This window comes from Furipterus horrens, unplaced genomic scaffold (assembly GCF_987537825.1).
Source record: "Furipterus horrens unplaced genomic scaffold, mFurHor1.1.pri manual_scaffold_12, whole genome shotgun sequence".
NCBI lineage: Eukaryota > Metazoa > Chordata > Mammalia > Chiroptera > Furipteridae > Furipterus > Furipterus horrens.
This window is the reverse complement of record NW_028327182.1, coordinates 77,170,789-77,189,868: the sequence shown is the minus strand read 5'-3', so window position 1 is coordinate 77,189,868 and position 19,080 is coordinate 77,170,789. Positions and strand designations below refer to the sequence as shown.

At 46.3% G+C, this 19,080-nt stretch overlaps 1 protein-coding gene across 3 annotated transcripts in view; it reads left to right on the top strand.

The window, feature by feature from the left end:
- The window catches only part of PLEKHA2 (pleckstrin homology domain containing A2), a 61,066-nt gene that overhangs the window by 23,662 nt on the left and 18,324 nt on the right, over positions 1-19,080 (top strand). For all 3 annotated transcript variants that reach the window (XM_090258364.1, XM_090258362.1, XM_090258363.1), the window contains 2 exons: positions 977-1,140; positions 13,219-13,275. In XM_090258364.1, coding sequence (XP_090114490.1) covers positions 1,000-1,140; positions 13,219-13,275 — 198 coding nt within the window. In that variant the 5' untranslated portion in view covers positions 977-999. The remainder of the gene's footprint in view (positions 1-976; positions 1,141-13,218; positions 13,276-19,080) is intronic.

The window sequence follows — 19,080 nt, the reverse complement described above, 5'->3', positions numbered from 1 at the left end:
CATCAGATTGGGTGTAGCTGCTTGTGGGAAGTTGCTCCTATTCCTTCAGGAGGAGAACAGAGCTCCTGCCTTTCCTTTGGCTCTTCAGCGAGGCGGAAGGAAATCACAAGAAGAGGGGAGGCTGGCTTGAGGGTGTGGCGTGTCTCATAACACTGAGATCCTCTTCTGGAGTCAGCGGAAGTGTTCAGGGGTTGGGGCTCTCTTCTGATCCCTCATTATTTTAATTATTAGTGGTCTCTGGGTAATAGCAGAGTGAAGTAAGTAAAGCATGTGGCCCCGCCGCAAGGTCCCAGGAACCCTCAGAGTAATTCTTTGGTGCCTCCATGGATCCAGAGGGGCTGCTGTTGATGACTGAATTCCTGGCAGAGTTTTCTCTACGTGTTTGAACTGGAGCTTAAATCCTTCCTGAGATAGTTTCTTTATGTATAAAACTAGGTTATGACCTATTTTCTAAGGCCTCTGTGACGAGTAATAATAATGCCTTGTGTTTATGAAGTGCTTAATATGCACCAAGCACTTAGTTTTCACCAAAATCTTATGAGGTGCAGGTACTGTCATTATCCCCATTTTATAGTTTCAGAAACAGAGGTGTACATATATTAAATAGTTTGTGGTCACATAGTAAGTGACTAGAACTGGAACTGGAACCCAGAGCCTAGGCTTACATCCTCCGTGTAGGTCAAGTTGCCTAAGGCTCGGCTCAGCAAGTAAAAGAGCCTCAGGAAAGTTAGGGGATGCACGTTAATGGATTTTGATGAGGGCTTACTGAATGGAATCCATAGAGGCTTCCAGGCTCTGGCTGGGGTGGAACGTTGGTGCCCTGGGGAAGGGAGCTGATGCGAGAGGGTGCCGCAGGCACTGCTTCTGGCAGAGGTGAGTCAAGCCAGAGAGGTTCCTACAGGTCCTGAGGCAGGAGGCAGGGCCCGCTTCACCCTCCTTCTTACCAGCACCTCCCTCCCTCCCTCCTGCCACGCAGGGTGATGTGAGCAGAGCCCAGGAATGCCTTATGTGGATCGGCAGAACCGCATCTGTGGGTTTCTGGACATCGAGGAGAATGAGAACAGTGGCAAGTTTCTGCGGAGGTACTTCATTCTGGACACCCAGGCCAATTGCCTTCTCTGGTACATGGACAACCCCCAGGTGAGAGGCTATGGGGGGTGGCGGTGGGGTGGGGGGGGGTGGGGGGGTGGGGCTGGCTGCCCATCACTGCCTGGGGGGAATGCACATGGGATCAACCTGGAGGGCTTCATCTGTCATGGGCAGCACCAACCTGGTGATTAGTAAGGAGGGGGAAATGCCACCACACACACACACACACACACACACACACACAGAAACACATGTGCATGTGTGCACCCCCATGCACAGGAAAGTATCCCAGATTTTAACTGGAGGACAAGCTCATCTCTCTGATCCAGAGGATCTGGTGTCTTTTCTCACACTTGGGGAGAGGCCGGCTGGGCTGGATCCAGGCTCCAAGGCATGGCTTGCTTCTGCTCCCTTCTCTTGTTAGGGCGGTGGCCTTGTGGCCACTCTGGCTCTTCCACTCTGAGGCCTCTCCCCAGCAGAGAATGTGACCTGGTTCCCTGAACTGGACAAATGGTGGACTACGCTGGTCTCCTGCTTCCAGTCAGGAGTCCCAATACTGGGTTACAGGCAACGCTAGACGTCACCTACTTTTGCTTCCTTGCACTACGATGAAAAAAGCTGAGTCTCAGACAGTGGAATCGACAGGGGCCCCCTAAGTTTTACTGCCTTGCCTGGGAGTCCCTGGAGTCATTCCTGGTCTGGGGAGAAATTGCTCTGTCCCTGATAATAGGGTCTCACGTCTTTTTTTCTGGTGCTGTTTGCGCTTTCCTTCCCACTGCCCTAGAGCAGTTTGGTGGACTGAAGCTGCAAAGGCTGGTGTGGCCCCTGAATAGCAAGATCATGGGTCATGGCCATGTTGGGGTGGGAAGAGGTGTGGGCCTGAGATTTGGCTCGGGTTCAGAGACTCAGGAAGAGGAAAGTCTAAGTGTTGGCGGATGGATTCGGGCTTTAGGATGTGAAGTGGAAAAAGAATCCTGTGAGTCTCTAGGTCATTATCCAGAGACTAACCCTCTAGAGACCTTTGGCGCTTGTCCTCTGGATTTGACGGCTGAGAGAAGGTGCTATACATACAGAAAAACTTACTCACAGATCAGCTGCCACGAATCGCCTTCTCCAGGAAAGACTTTACCCAAATAGTACTGTGCCCCTGGTTTTACCCCACATTCCTCATAAACCTTCTGTTGATTACTTTTATTTCAAGTGCTGAGCATGCAGAATAAAACCTACATACAGACACTTACATCCTTGACATAGCCTGGAATGCTTGCCTCTTTGATGTTTTGTTTTGGGGTTTGTCTTCAGGCCCTGCTGTATCATTTTCCCTGTCTTTGCTCTGTGGAGGTGCCTGCAGCTGAGTCGACAGATCTACCGTGAAAGGAAGTATCATTTTAGGTGCCACTTCTCCACTGTTGGAGGAACTTGAAATCAAGTGTTGTGGCCAGTAGACTTGGCTTCTGGCAGGCCAGGGATGAACCCGGTGACTTATGGTCTCTGAGTCTGATCATTCATTTTCCCTTTTTTGTCCTTTGTATACCTCCTGCCACTTACCTGCCACAGCAGCTCAGATAATTCGAATGCATTTTTGTCCTGCTTTAGCTGCTTAGTGCTCTGCTTCCTACTAGGACTGTTCTCAACCCAAATTCACTTGCTTAGGGAATCCTGCCTAGCTGTTGCCCCCAACCTCCCCTGAGAGTTGGACTGTCCTTCATACTCTGGGCCACAGGCTGAGAGTCTTCCTGCCAGTGACTTGTCACCCGGGACCACAGTGTCACCATTTCCAATCTCGAATGTTGCCAGCTGTCAGGATTTCTCTCGCTCTTTCCAGCTTTTTGATTTGACTGTCCCTTGGTTCTAGAACCATGGATGCTGGGTGTTGGGCTGCCTTCCTGGGTGTCCGGGTTCAGCCTCTGCAGCAGGTGTCACCTGCCCAGGGAAGCCTCCTCTGCTTCCCTCCAGCTGAGCTCTCTCTGCGCTAGAGCTGCCTTTGAGTTGAGTTACCGAATAAAACCCGTGGCCCCCGCTGCAGATTCTTTACATTTTCCTTGGAACAGACACTTCAGCTGGCTTGGCACATGCCTAAAATAGGAGAGCCTGGCCGTGACACAGCAATATTTCAGAACATTTTACTTCTTTAGTTGTTGGCTTAGCTCTTTGTTGTATTAAAGGCCAAATAGCCATTCGAGACCTGAGAGTGGATGTTCCTGTAAGGTGTAAAATAGTGTTAGTGAACATTTATTACTATGTGCTAGGCACTGTTCTAAAGACTTCATTGGGTTTTCATTTCATTCTCAGAACAGTCTAATTGGTAGGTATTATTGTTCTCATTCTAAAGGCGAGGTGGGTGAGGCAGAGAGGGGAAGACATTTGCCCATGGTTACATCATAAGAAAGTGGCAGAGCCAGGGTTCTAACCCTGGCAGTCTGACTCCAGTTTCCCTGCTATTATTGCTGATAATGAGACAGTCATTTCAATGTTGCTTGGGAGGAAGGAAAGCTTGCAAAGGTAGTTTCTGATTAAGAAATAGAAGCCAGAGGACTCTCGGGGCTGGGAACTCATAGATGGCAGGGGCTCATCTGGGTTAGCTTTTGATCCACAGTATTCAGCATTTGGAAAATGCATACTCATTGAATGAATGAATGAATGAATGAATGAAAGAATTAAAGAGGGCCAGGTAAAGAGACGGACAGAGGGACGCCTTTATAACACTGAGCTCCTGGGGTGAGGGACATGGCCTAAACCAGACTGAAGTTCTGTAGGGTGCCTGGTGTCAGAAGGTGGGTTGGAGGTGATCCCAAGGGCATACTGGAGGGTTTTGGTCTGTCCCTGTGAAGAGAGACAGTGGAAACTCCATTCGGTCACTGAACATCTTACATGATAGAAGATCTTAGTTATTTAATAGACATTAATAAGCAGGGGATTTTCTGAACCCAGGTCTCTGATCTCTGCCTGTTTAAGCCACTTGGTATTTATGGAGCCTTCTTTTACTACCACTGTTACTACTATTATTACTAATTGCAGTTGATACTTACTGAGTCTTAACTGAGTCGTTGCCCTGTACCAACCATGGTGCGAAATGTTTTACGTGTATCGTCTCATAATTCCTCTCAAGAATCCTAGACTTGGGGACTATGGTCACTCTCACAGTGTTATTCTGTAGGGTGCAGAGAAGTCCAGGGACTTCACTTAAGCTTGCACGGGTGGTACGTGCAGAGCCAGAGGTGGAGCCAGGTCTATCAGACTCGAGTGTCTGCACTCTTCACCCTTGTCTTCCTTCCTCCTAAGGTGTTCAGGTTCAGCCTTGGGCAAGGTCCTGGAGACCATGTGGAAGGTGAACTCAGTGAGGTCTTTGCCACTGGGAAGCTTCAGGCTCAGTTGGGGAGATGAAAACAAGACACACAAGACTATAGTGACAAAGATCCAAGTCCAGCTTTATAACAAGTCCATTTTTATCGTTAAGTTGAACCACCCAGATGCTAGGATTTTGGTAGAGGAGGGGCTGCAGTGTTCCCTGCTGCTGCTTATCTGGAGACGAGTAGGACCTGGAGGTGGAGTCTTAAATGGAATGTCCTCAGGCCTGGGAGACAAAAGATCAAGGATCAGGTCCTGGCCCTGCCACTCAGTTGTTTTGTACATTAAGAAAGCCATTTGTCCTCCCTGGACTATAGGCACTCTAGGTGACCCTTAACGTGGCTTTTGGCCCTTTCTTTCCTGAAAGACTGAGAATATGGTACGATCCTGGAATTCAGCGACACTGTATAACACGCAGTTGCTGAATGTGCTCTGCATGCCAGACACTGGTCAAACTTGGAGGCTTTAGCAATGAACAAGACTTTTAAGACAAAGTCTTCCTCTTCATGGAGCTTGCAACTGTAGCTGGGGAGATAAGATGATCAGATTAAAATGTGGCAGGGGGAGCTGCAAGCCAGCCCTTTACGGAGGGGTTAGCAATAAATCCAAATCTGGAAGTGAATATTGTAAGTGATTCACATTTGGAGAGCACTTTACAGGTTTTGAGGTGTTTTCATTTGATTGTTACGCATCCTGAAGGAAGGGGCAGAGGAGGGTGTTTTCAGTGAGGGCCACAGTAGTCTTTATGGGGCAGGGCAGCGCCAAGGAAGGAAGGTGAGGTAGTCTGCTTAGAGGGTGTTTAAGGTCAGGTTCCCCAGAAGGCCCCAAGACAAGGATTTGTGGCAAGTTCCCCTGAGACTGACAGGTGTGCTGGCAAGCAGGACCGGGAGGGCGAGGAAGCCAGACAAGGGTGCGAGCTCAGGAGAAGTCTGCAGAGAGTAGGTAGGCCTTAGCCTGATGCTGCGTGGTGGGTGTTGGGAGGATTGTATGGGAGACCTAAGACTTGTCCAAAAGGAACTGGGCTTCCGTGTGCCTCGCTGGACAGGTGTGGACAAAACGGCTCCAGTGACCTGACGGTGGCCCTCTGAAGTAGAGCTGCTGGTGCTGGCCATTGTGAGCTCAGCAAAACACCAGGGACCGGAGGCCAGTAACAGTGTTTCCCGGGACAGATCACAGGTGCACATTAGGTGTCAGCCTGCATGGACCAGGTACAGCCTTGAATGCTTGCCACTATGTAGTTTCATTGTGGTAGAGTAAGAAATCAAGGATTTTCAGTGCAGGCACTGGTGATGCCAAACTGATTTAGGATGAAACCTATTAGCTAAAAAGGACCCCTGTAAATGGAGAGTTTCAGTATTATTGATTATGACCACTGACTTGGCTAATGCATTTAAAAATCAATATGCTGACAATATCAAGCATGCAAATAATTCTTGAATAGAAACAAACATTGGCTGGATTTTCCTTAAAGCATTTCTATGGTGCGATGGCACCAACACTTGTATTTTAATTTAATGTTGGTCTCTATCATAAGAGAGGGGATGAAATCCCTTAATAAGGCTTCTCTCTTTTATTACTATGACCTACAGAGTAACTAACCGTGTTTTAGTTGCGCAGCAACGCTTACGTTGCACCTGTCTAATGCCCGCGTGGCTAAGTAATTGCAAGACTAAATTATATAGCCCTGAACAAAGGGTAAACAGAAGCTTAAAAGCACTGCTGCACTAGATTGTTGTTCTTGTCAAATTTACTCTGTAAAATGTATTTTCTCTTTTTGGTTAAAAATACTTTCCAAAAGCCGTGATGTGAATTTTGGAACAAAATACCCATCATGTAATATCCAAAAAGATTGCATCTCTGCATTTCTCCTGCTATCTGTGGGCCCTCAATAAAAACTTCTTGCTTTTTTTTTTTTTAATAAGTTGAAAGCAATTCTTTCCATTGAAAGGGGCAAAGAGCTTTGCTGTGTTGACAGATGAGTATTTGGCTGCATTTTAGTAGAAAGCATATGGAGGAGTGGTAGGAAATTATATTAATACATAGTATATAATGAACAATAGTTTTATCTTAAAGGCTAGGCAAAAATTGGTTTGTGTGTTTTTAATTGTATTTTCTGTATCTGAAACCTTCTTGAGTGAACTTTGGCTGAAATACAATCACGTTTAAAAGATTTTTGCATAATATGCTTCACCCTGTCAAAGTGCCAGGTACCAGTGAGAGAACTTTCTTTACAAACTGGCCAATAACTGCACCTGGTGCAAAATTTGAAATGTGGGAAAGCAAATACAGTGACAGGTTTCTTCCTCCCACTCCTGTTCCCCAGCTCCGTATTCCCCTAGCCAGAGGCAGCCAGTGTTACCCGTTTCTCGCGTGTCTGTCCGTGGATAGTCTCTGTATATACAGGCGTCGTGCTGACTCTCAGATCTTCAACAATTGTTTGAGCCAAGTGTTTTTTAATTCATGGATTTTGTGTAATTGGTATGTTAGTTATCTATGTGACACATGATTTCAAGGGTTAAGTAGAATTTCTGGCATGCTTTTGTCTATTATTATGTAAGGGTAAGAATGCAGAATTCTTTTGGGGGGGAAAAATCCCCAAAGAAGATTTCAAGTGACAAAGCTGTATTTTGACTAAAATGCAAATTAAAATAAATAAATAAATAAATAAATGCAAATCTGCTAAGGTTTAATTATTATTAACTTAATGTTTTAAGAATTAAAATTATGTGTGGACTTTTTGAGAGTTAACATAAAATACTCTTAAGTGCAATTTTGTTTTATGTGTTTTCTATAGTACTCTTATTTTTTAAAACAATTCTTGTCTTTATAACAAGGTGTACTTTGCTTAAATTGAAAAGAAGTAAAAACTAAAAACCACTTTGGGGCAGTCATGTTCATAGTTAGCACTGCCTGGTATCAGAGTCCAAGCAGCTAAAGAGATAGAAGCTATGAGACTTAGAAGGGGTTTTACTAATCCATGGTGGTGACTGTCCTAAGTTTTCTTAAAATTTGTCTGTGGTTATATTGCTAAGTTTTTCTTCAGTTTTTAACCTTCAGCATTCATTTCCTAGATCTATTTATATACCAATTTTAAAATATTTTATATCTCTACATACAAGAATGCCATTTTATTGTTAAAACAATGTCTCTAAGGAAAAGCAAGCACTTGTATGTTTGGGAGCAGGGATGCATATTAGATTTTGCTTCAGAGCCCATTTTTATTCTATCAGCTGAGCACAGGACAACTTGATGGATACATTAATTGGGGGGAGCATCCATTGTTTTGAGCCTCCTGTCCTCACCTAGTACAAATTACCTCTATCTCTGACATAGTTGCTGTGAAGATTAACTAAAGTAATGTATGTGATAAACTAAGTAGATGTTGATAGAGATGTTATTTGTTAAGGGATTTTTGTTCTGGCGGTGACATGAGATAGACAGGGAAATGGGGAAAGCCTGGAGTCATGGATGACTGCAAGGAATTTGTCCTACAGTTTCCTTATGTCCTTACAGCTTCCTTATGTTGCTGAGTGGAAGGGACAGATTTAAAGGCCCTATGAAGGAAGAAACTGATGGGCTTGGTAACTGACTGAAGGGTGAAGCAGAAGGGTCAAAGGTTTAGCACCTGCTTGAATGGGGAGAGAAGGTGGAGCTGCTGGCAGAAATGGAGGAGTTAGGAAGAGCGGAGGGGGATGATGACTGAGTTTGAGGTAAATGTGGAGGAGGCCAGGTTGAGGAAAGGGGTGAAGTCGTTGGCTGATTGAGTTTCAGGTTTCAGAAACATGTAGGTGGCCAGTCGTTGGAGTCTTGGATCCTGAATGTGTCTAGGAGATTATCTAGAGCACAGGCCTTCGACCCTGTCTTTAGGTCACTGTCACCAGAATTGGAAGAGGAAGCAAAAGAGCTGGGAATGTGGTGGCCGAGAGACTTCCACATCATGAAGTCCGTCGTGGCTAAAGCCGGTGCTGGTGCATGTTAACAAGAAAGAGATGTCCAGATAAGAGAAGGAAAGCAGTGCACCAGCACAGCAGTTTGTGGTATAGAACTGACTTTTCTCAAAGGGAAACATTAAATACATCTTTTTGAACTGGAGACTGGAGAGAGTAGCCATGGATATTTCACCTTTCACTACATTTCAGGTAGTATCAGGAGGTGGAGTGGCAGGGTGGAGGGGAGATGTGTTTGATACCAGAGCAGCAGGTGAAGCCACTGCCCAGGTCACGTAACGCCTGGAACAGCTTGGTCACTTTCCTTGGGTTATTCTCTCAGGCTACGGTGAGGGCTGTGGAATGTGGGGCAGAGGGAATTATACTCTCCCCTCCATTTCCATCATACAGCTCTTCTTAGGCAAGTCCTTTTCAGAGAGTCTGTGTCTGGCTTTGACTTTTGGTGGTTTGAGCTGTGGTTTCAGCCCATGGGCAGCCATGGTGGCTCATGCCCTAGCTGTGGGATTTCCACATATATTCTGTTCTTACTTCTCCTATTAGTTGACCAACAGACTGATTTTTACTGCATGCTGTACTCCTTTCTGTCTGCTAGGAACCCCAGAGGGATAGAAGAGCAGGTAAGAGGGCACCAGCATCTCTCCTTTCCCCTTTGCACTCTCTGAATTCCTGGTCTTTTGGAGTTGGGCACCTAAGAGCCAGTTTGACTAGTTCCTGCCCTGCCCAGCTTGGGCAACTCAACAGGGCCTCTTTTGGTGTAACCCTGCTGATCCTGCTCTTGTATTTACCTTTCATTGATAATCAACTCTTAGATAATGAGTAGGTCCTTGTACATTGGAAGGATTGTCTCATGGGAGGTGGCATGGTAGAAAGGGAAGTGCATGGGATTTGAGAACCAGGAAGGGTTGGGTTCCACCACTGGCCTGACTACTCAGTACCTCTGTCACCTTGGGCAGGTTGTTTCCCTCAGTCCTTAGTTTTTTTGTCTGTAAAATGGGATTGTTAGGATTAAGTGACAGCTTGCAGGTCTGATGTATAATAGACTCTATAAAGATATGTCCGTTTTTTTTCTTTTCTCAAGCTGTGCTTTGTCAGAGCCTCAGGTCGATGTTGGGAGTAATGAGCTCTGTCTGTCTTTTCTCTGCTCCTTGAGAGAGTCATTTCCCCAAGCTGAGCCTCGGATGACTCATGTGAATGATGAGGCATCAGCAGAACCTTTTAGTGCTGACATTCTGCAAATTTATGAATCTATAGTTAAGTCTTCTGGTCATTTCTGTGCTTCTTGTTACTCTTACTAGAAGATGGGGGAATTTTTCTATTTGAACAAGAAATAATATTGCTTCTTAAAAATGGCTTAGCGTGGGAGGTCGGTCACATCTCTGTATGGACCCCTCAGCTCCTTGCTTGATGATGGAAAAGACACAACCCTATGCTTTCCACTCATGGGGAGAAAGAGCTCCTTTGAGGTCCTTGGTGGCAGAAGGACATATGAGCAAAAAGCTAGGTGTCTTCATAAAGCCATCATTTAACAGGAACCTGCCTTGTGCCCTACATTGTTCAGAAAATTTAGAAGTCCCAGAAGTATACAAGTTGTTCCTGACATAAACATTTTTACGCACAATTGCTGCAGTTGGAATCCCATGTCTCTCCCCGATTGCTGCCTGGCTCTTCTTTTCCTAGTCCCTATTTACTGCTGGTGCGTGGCCCTTTCTTCCACCAACTGCTGTGTCTCCAGTGCGGAGCCTGCAGGATCAGCTGGTGCCTGCAGCAATGGTCCTCAAACCTGGTGGCACAGAGCAATCTCTGGGAACATTTAAAAACATACAGGTGCCTGGGCCCTGCCCTGGATCAATGGATACATTAGGGATGAAACCCAAATATTAGTTTGTTTAAAACTCTCCCCGGGTGAGTCACACAGCAGCCTACCCACCAACCTGTCCCCACTCCCCATCTGCTCAGATACTCCCATCTCAGATGCTTCCTGCCCCTCTTCCTAGCCCATTCCTCAACTCCCTCTTCCCAAGTCCTTGACCTCTTTTTAGTTGGGACTCAGCTCTTTCAAGACCCCTCTACCTGATTCCTGTTCCACAGAAAACCTGCTCCAGGTCATGGGAACTGCAAAGTCAAGTGATACCCAAGTTCAAAACATGAACAAGTCTTCCCAAAGAAACATTGTTTGCCTATGATGGATCCACGCTGGTACATCTTCCAGTCCTCCATGAGGGTAGCAGGTGTGCGTGGACCAGTTTGGGAACTTAACCACCACACAAATAGTGTTTTCTTTTATAAATTGAATAAGAGCCCACTTATATCCTCAATGTGCTTGAAACCTAGTAAGAACAGACTTTTAAACTCACAGAACAATATTCTCCAATACAGAATCCAGGGCTAGACTTTGCCATGTAGACTAGTTGCTCTCCAACTTGGGCCTATTAAGGGATCACTTGGGCACATTAAAAAAATGTACATGTCTATCCACTTTCCACTTGTTTCTAATCCAGTGTTTTTCAGGTGAGGCTTGAGCCTGGGCCTTTGAAAGCAAGCTCCCCAGGAGAGTGATGTGCAGCAAAGTTGGAGAAGGCTTGGTGTACATGAAATCAGTGAGAGGAGAGGTCAGGGCAGGCTGCAGTCAGTGGAGGTGGGGACTCTTGTCCCTTCCCTAGAGGAGACGAGGCGGTGGCCAGGAGAGCAGTTTACTAGTCTGCGACTCCCTGCCGCTCCCCAGGTGCTGTTTCCTGGTCTTCTACCCTGACATCTGGCTGCCGAGGCCCTCACAACTCAGGCATGTTGGCACACTCTTCCTTGAGCAAGAAGTGCCTGGGGCTGCCACCCAGGCAGCGAGCTGTCACCATTAATCTCCTAGGTCCAGTAATTGGAGTGGACACTGAGCTGTCGCTCTGGATCAGACCTCTGTGATCCTGGGGCTGTTTTCTCCTGTCATTCGTTTTCCTCTGCGTGGGGAGGAAAGTGGGGGAAAACTGCTTTTTCAGACGTTCATCACATTTTCCTGGCTTCTCGTGGGGGAGAGGAGGTACACGTGAGCTTTGAAGCAGACCTTGGGTGGGCTGTACATGAAGGGAGTGAGGACACCCCCACCCCCAGGGTGACTGGGCCTGGAGAAATGTTGTCTTTTTCTGTCTGAAGCTGGAGACTGAGGGTGGAGCAGCCGTGGAGGGTGGAGGGGATGAAGTAGCTGAAATCTGATCGGCCCCTATCTGTCATTATGTGTGGGTTAGTGTCCCAATGGTTCCCCAAATCCCACTTCATCACTCATAATTCAGGATAAGGCCCTGGAGGCCTTTGGGTTGTGGTTTGGGGTCAGGAGAGTGAGTTGTGCAAGGCCAGTCCTGAGACTTGGCATCTGCACCTTGTAATTAGCATGCGGGTTGCAGATAGGAACCACCTCGGCTCAGCTCTCTTGGTGTATTTTCACGTCACTCTCCCGACGTACTAGGAAACCGGCTTCTTATTGCCTACAGTCATAGGGCAATAGTGTCCTAAAGCCAGAATTCCAACGGGTCCTGCTTTTTAAAATTACACCGTGTTGCTTCTAGGGCATCAGGGCGGAAGTCAGGAGACCTGGGCTGTACTTCAGGCTCTGCCACCAATGATGTTACCTTGGACAAATCCCTTCAATCACAAGTCAGTTTCTGTAAGAGCAAGGGCTCAGAGTCCAGCAGAGGCCTGTGGCTCCATGCGTCTCTGGAAGCCGTTTGCCCGGAGTGATTTATGTTCTCCTTGGGGGCAGTCAGCTGCTCACGGGCCTCCTTGGGTGCTATGACTCCTTTTTGGACTCTGATTTAGGGGCTCTGCCCAATAGAGGGGTTCTAAAAAAGTAAGCAAAATTCAGTCACTGTGTAATTGCAAAAAAATGTGTAAATCAAATCATCCACAGTTGAAATGCTAATTTGGCCACTTAATGGCAGATTTTAGACTAATGGCCTCATTTGCAAAAGGAGGGAACTTTTCTTTATCTGTTTCTTACTCTAAAATTCTAAGGCTCTGAGAATCCTTTTAGCATGGTGTTATTCCTATCCATTTTCTTGTGAATAGGGCATTTTACACATTATATTTGATTCAAGGGATGTATATTAATTTAGATAATTGGGCTTGGAAAGAATGCTTTGTTTCTGACAGTGGACAACTTAGAAAGCCAAAGCTCTTGTGCCAAGGTAGACATTGCCGCCCAACGTGCCTGTGAGTTTCTTGCTGTTTTAATTGCACATCTACTTTACGTTTTATAGTGTCTGGACATCATAACAGTCCTGTGAAACAGGCTGAACAGCTGTATTTTTAAATTTGTGTGTTGTGTGAATCTGTACCCTATTTATTACGAAAAGAATTTGAAGCGACATAATATAGGACCAAGCCAACAAGGAGATCAGATTAGTCAGAACAGAAAAATATAGAAGCTGACACTTCTTGAGTATTATCTATGTGTCGAGTGCTCTTAAATGGACTCACTCATTCTTGCAACTGCTTTGTGAGGTAGGTACTGTGTTCAGAAGGGAAACCTGAAGATTAGTGGCTAAGGAATTTGTAGTCAAATGGTGGAGGCCACACTTTTACCCACCGTACTAGGATACCTCTCTGTAATACATAAGGCCATGGGTAACATTCATGCACACATGTAATGGCAAAAATTACCACTGTTTTACAGGGGAGGAAAGTCATCTAAAGAATGGGTAAGTGACTTGCTCAAGGTTGCAAAGCCATTAAGTGGCATAAACAGGACTAGAAGCATGGTCTCCTGTCTCTTGGTACTGTTTCCATGGCCTCACGTAGCATCCTTCTTAAGATGAAAAACATGTGTTTTTTTTTTTTTCTTTTTTTCCAGAACCTGGCAATTGGGGCAGGAGCTGTTGGATCTTTGCAGCTGACCTACATCTCGAAGGTAATGTTGGTCTGGCACTCTGGGAATTCATATTCTGTAAGTAGGTTTAGTATCTAAACAAGAGGAAGTGTCAAATCCTTTGGGCATTCGCGTTTGGGGGTGTTGCTTGGGCAGCTCCCCCTTCCTCACCACTGCCGATGGAAGCTCAGCTGCTGGCCAGGAGTGGGTGGAGTGTGGTCAGCAAGTTCTTGGGCGGGGTGGGAGGGGTGCTGCTGCCTCTTTCTCCTGGGACACATCGGTCAGTGATGCTCTCCACTCCAGCAAAGGAGACATTGGTGGTGGGGGCAGGTCTGAGACGTGACCTTTTTTTGTAATTGGGACAAGGAGGAACACAAAACAACAGAAGACCCCCAGTGACTGTAAAGGATTCTCCCAAAGGGTATAATTAAACAGGAGCAGCTCAGAAAGAGTTGGGATTGCACTGGAATTTTATCAATCACCTGGACAGGATAACAGTGGAGGGAAGGCTAAGAATAAGAATGCCTTGAGAAAGCACTCAGATGCGTACGGAGACCATTCGGCAGCCAGATAACTGCTGTAGAGTCTGGCAGGCGGCTGACAGTCACCCCCCAGTCTGATCTGTGCAGACAGGCTGAGAGCAGCCCCTCATGGTGCTGAGACCTGGGGACGGGGGATGGGAGATGGGGCTGGTTGATGGTGCCCGCCTGGAGCTGCTGAATTCAGCTCCTTTTAGCAGCCCCTCCCTAGAGCAGGCCCCAGGGCTGACCCATGATGCAGCAGTGATAAAAAAGGTCAGAGGATTTAGAGCCTCACCAGAAAGAGGAACTCTTTGTCCAGTGAGGAGAGCCAGGTGGCGACCTGCCAGCACTAAGATTCTGGAAGTCCTGCTCTACCCACTTACCCCTCACTTCAGGCGTCTTGGGGACCTCTGCTTCCTTGATCAGGTTTTCCCACCCTCAAGGGGTTGAGATGGGGTGGAGGGGACCATAATCTGAACAGCCCCTGGCTCCTTTTTATTACAAGCATTGGGAGTCCTTGGGTTCAGCCCTCCGTCTCAGCTGGTCAGGGGGTGAGTGGCAGCTGCAGAAGAGTCTGGCAGACTCAGCTGGGCGCAGAGGCTGGCTGCAGGGTGTGAGAGAGAGGAGATAATGACCTGGAGGCAGAGGGAAGGGCCTTGGACAGCTAGGATTTGTGTGTGTCTTGTGAGAAAGGTGGCTGCCTCCCCTCTCCTGTCCAGATTTGCTGTGAGCACGTTTGGTCATTCAGAGAGAAACTCAGTATTAATGAAACCCCCCGACCTGCCTGATTGAGAGGATTTGGGAAGATTTTTTTTTGTTTGGTTGGGGGAAGAGTGACTACAGTCTCCTGCTGAATTGTGATTTATAAATGCAGCTCAGATGAGGGTTTTTAGAATTCTCAGCTTTGGAGATGGCCTCGTTTAGAAAGGATGGACCTGCCTTTTAGCTCTTCATAGGAGAGACAGGCCTGGATGGGCCTTATGCAAAACCCACAGCTGCCATGGGTCAGGTTACACAAAGCTGAGGGCCTTTAACTCCTGCCAGAATGCTGGGGTTTTCCCAGGAAAACATTAAGCAGTGGTACCAGCGTCACATTCAGTGTTTCAGGTTGTTCTGTATTAACCCCTAGGTATTCCCTCCCACAGTGTCAGCCTGTCCTGTGGGGTATGTGTGGCCTCTGTTCAGGGGGGGTCTTTCATATCTCTGTCGTGAGGGGTAGTGTTGGGTAAATGGGGACAACAGAAGTGAGAGTTCTTGACTTGGTGTCACCCGGACATCAATGGCAGCAGAACCAGTTTGTGGGCAAAGTAGAAAATGATTGTTGCTGGCCTTTGGTGCCAGCCATTTTCTCACTTTGCCCAATGGCCCTTCTAAATAGCCAGTCCCACTGCCCCGGCTGCAGCTCATGTCCTGTTTAGTCAGGGCCTTGCCCTCAGTAACTGTAAGGAAGACCTTCCTATAACAGTGGTTCCTGTCAACAAACTTTCCCAAAAAGAATAATAGAAAATGGAGTGACTTTGTTCGCCTGGGCCAAAACTGAAAAGTGTGCCATCTTTTATAGAGGAAGTTTCCCCCCAGGTTCACAATTAGTTCTGTCTTGTGTAAATGAGGTATCCAATTTGTATGGTTCTGACTTGTGTAAATCACGCAGTCCTAAGTCATCGGCATTATGTGTCCTGATTGGTTGTTATAGAATAGTTCTGATTGGCTAGTTAAAATGCAGATGAGGATATAATATAGTTGTGTAGTCCTGGATGGATCAGGCAAGTCTCAGTCCATTGGTCCAAAGACAAAACCAGGAATTCTCTTATAATAGTTACACAGATAGATAAAATGAGCAGGGCCAAATGCAGGAAGACAGGAGCTCAGTCTGGGGTTCTTCCTGGTATACAGACTATGTGAGAAGCCCCTGTCAGTAGATGGTTGCTAGACTCTTACTTATAAAATCTGGGCCTTTAGTTGACCACTGAGGAATCCATCTCAGCAGATAAATTTCTTCTTGGAGTTCACATCAAATGAATCTTTTTGTATGGGGTCCACATTCCTAACTTTTGGGGTGGGTCATGGATCATCTAGAGAGTCTGATGAAAAGTGTGGACTCAATTTCCTGGGAAAGTATGTAAGTGTGTACCCACCATGATTTTCCCTGTAATTTCAGGGCTCCCTGAACCCCTGACTGGTTCAGAGACCTTGACTTAGAGCCCCCTGGATCATTCTGTGTAGGTGGCTGCTGCTTCTCTTTCTCTGCTCTTGATGCCACCTTGTAGGGCAGGGTTACCCTGGACCCTGGGGCAGAGCCACACCAGGGCTTCAAGACCTCATTCTACTGCTGCTGCTGTGCCAGAGGGCCCCAGCTCCACTTCCGGCCTAAGACAGGCAGGGTGGGGCTGGCTAGCAGAGCCCTGCCACTGATGAGCTGGCTGCTCCTGTGGTCTGTGTTTGATCTGATAAGAACAAGTTCCTGAGAGTCTGTGTCACTGTAGAGCAGCCTCATCTGCGTCACTCTCTGGGTGACCTGTGCTCATTCCCCCCTCATATCCCGACCTCCTCTCTCTGCTTGCATAACCCAGGATCCACCAGTCAACCACAGTTGTGCAGGTATTCGATGGAGGCCACCTTGCAGCATGCAGATGGTTGCGCTTGACTTTCCTCACTAGTCAGTCTGTCAGCACACTTCTCTGGGTCGTTGGCTTCTTCGTTATGTCTGAGGAAGGCTGCACGGCCTGTCGTCATCTCCAAGATGTGGTGGGGGTGTGGGGAGAGGGGTTATTTCTCCCGGGGGCCAAGGCTTCTTCTTCTATAATCACCAGAATGTCAGAAGGAGGCCAGAGCTACCTGTTCATAGTAAGTGAGAACCCTACCTTTGCCCTGCTCTCTGAGGGGCACAGCACAGGTAGATATTGCGTTTTCCTCTTTTTGCCATTCTTTGCCTTTGCTAATCAGGAAACTTCTCAGAGACATTGAGGGTCATCTGGGTGAACTAAACCTGATGTGTAGTTATTTCAGCAAGAAACTGCTTTGCCAAATAATCCTTCTGTGGTAAACCATGAGGCATGAGGCAAATAATAGATATGCATGAATGAAAATTGGAGAACATATAAAAACAAACAAATGAAAAACCAGCAATCTCTTTGAGCACATGGGGAGCACATGAATAGCACATGGGTAGCATTCTTGCAGTATAGGTTAGTAATAAGTTGTGGTCAAAGTGGACCATTCGCCATTCAACCAGGGTGAGAAGAGTCTCCCAGTGTGCTCTTCCTAGTCAATGATAAATGTTGGTTTCTGGGAGCAAGAATCTCCTAAGAAGCTGGAGCAGGTCTTGAAGCACCCAGCTTTTCATTGTCTTTCCAAAGCCGAAAGTAGAAGGGATGCTATGAGATAGGTGGGTTCTTAGGGTTGGGATGGCCAAGGCAGTTCTTCGATGGTCAGGATTATACAGGAAGCAAGGGCAGGACACACAGGCACTCATGGGCATGAGGACCCGCAGGGAACACAGATGCTGCAAGAAAATGAGTCACTGCCAGATAAGAACTAAGGCGGAGGTGCCTCTAACACCCTAGGCTCCGTTGAAAACTACTCTGTCCAGCAGAGGTTTCATGACCACGGCAGAACAAATCTACCCAGGACACTATATTATGTCTGGGGGAAGGAAGGTGGCTGCTTTCTCTAAGGTAGAACAGCAATCAAACCTTCGTCCTTCATGCCTTTTATTGAGGAGGATACACACAGGAGATACAAGGTCAAAATTCATGAATTATCAATAGCCTTTAGTTGTTTGGATTATAGTTGACAGTAACAGATTACAAGTACCAGTACAGAGGGCACAGTGACCAGTCTGTGTCAGGGTCTATTAAACATCTTGACGCCACAATGGCATTAGGTGCAAGGTTTCATACCTCCTTGCTAGAGATTGTTTTTGTTACATTAAAAGACAAGAAAAGCAGAGCAAGTTCTAAAGCATAATAAGCATTCTTTAAATCCAATTCCCACAGAAACCCTCTGAGTGGCTTTTGGTTATGTCTCCCGTACAGCCTTATGTTGAGACTTAAAGACAAGCATAGCCGGGGTGCCCATGGCAGGTCATGCTCAGGCCGGGGCTATAATTCCCTAAACCACAAGGAACGGTTCCCTACACAGAACATCAGACACAAGCAAGGTAAAGGCACACGCTGTGGTTCAAACTGAATTCTGGGGTCCAAAACTCAGGACAACTAGAGGGCCCAGAGGCCAGGACTGTGATGTCATAGAGCTCCAGTGCACGGTTCCTGGGAGTGGCGAAGACATGCCTGAATTTGAGTAGTTGATGTGTGAACTCAGGATATGTGGGTTCACCTTTGCTTAAATCTTCATATTTTTCAGGACTATTTAAACACTTTCTTAGGCACTTTGGCCTCTGCCTAACATGATGGTAAACATATCAAAACAAACCTACATTTCTCATTAAACATAATTGTTTGGCTGTAAAATATTTGAAAGGATTTTAATTATTTTACTTTTGGAATGATTTGGCTATGTGGAACTCAGTTAATTTTTGATTGGCTCTAATTTCTTGGCAATCATCTTGCACACCAAGTATTCTGTGTACTAAGATAATCAAAGCTACTAAGTTTATTTTTAATGTAATAAAATTTTTTGCATGTTTAAGTGAAACATTAATGAAGTTGACTTAATGTGCCATGTTGTAGGCATTTAATTAAATACTTGTCATTGAGGTTGAGATGATGTTATACAAACATTTAATTGAATATTTATTAATGTTGAGTATGCCCTATTCAGTTTGTATGTTGGAGGCCAGGCATTTTTTTCAGGTCTCACACATTTTTTGTAGGCTCTGAGAAGCTCACAAGGCTCTCAGCATTTTGCTCATAGTGCCAAGCATGGCACTGTGTGTACTAAGTAATGTGGAATGGGATTTTAAAGGAAATGAAGTATTAAATGCATCTTCTATATGACAGGATAAGGTAAGTGCCTCACCTGCAGTATCACATTTAGTCCTCACAATAGCCCTATGAGAACATGGTATTATTATACCTATTTGATGGAACAGGAAATGGGAGTCACACAGCTGGGACACCTTGGATTTGGGCCCTGGTCCTCTGGCACCCGGACTCAGGCTATACTGCCTATCCTTCCTTTCATAGGCTGGTACCTCAGTTCCCATCTTGAGTATTCGGGGCAGGCTTAATTTTGGTTGTTAAGGAATCTGGGCAGGTCTGTAGAAAGAACTTAGAGCCAAGAGTGAGAATCCAGTCAGACTGGTGGGTTAGTCATGATCAGACCCTTAGCAACTATGAGCCAAGAGGAGACTTTAATTTTAATTCAA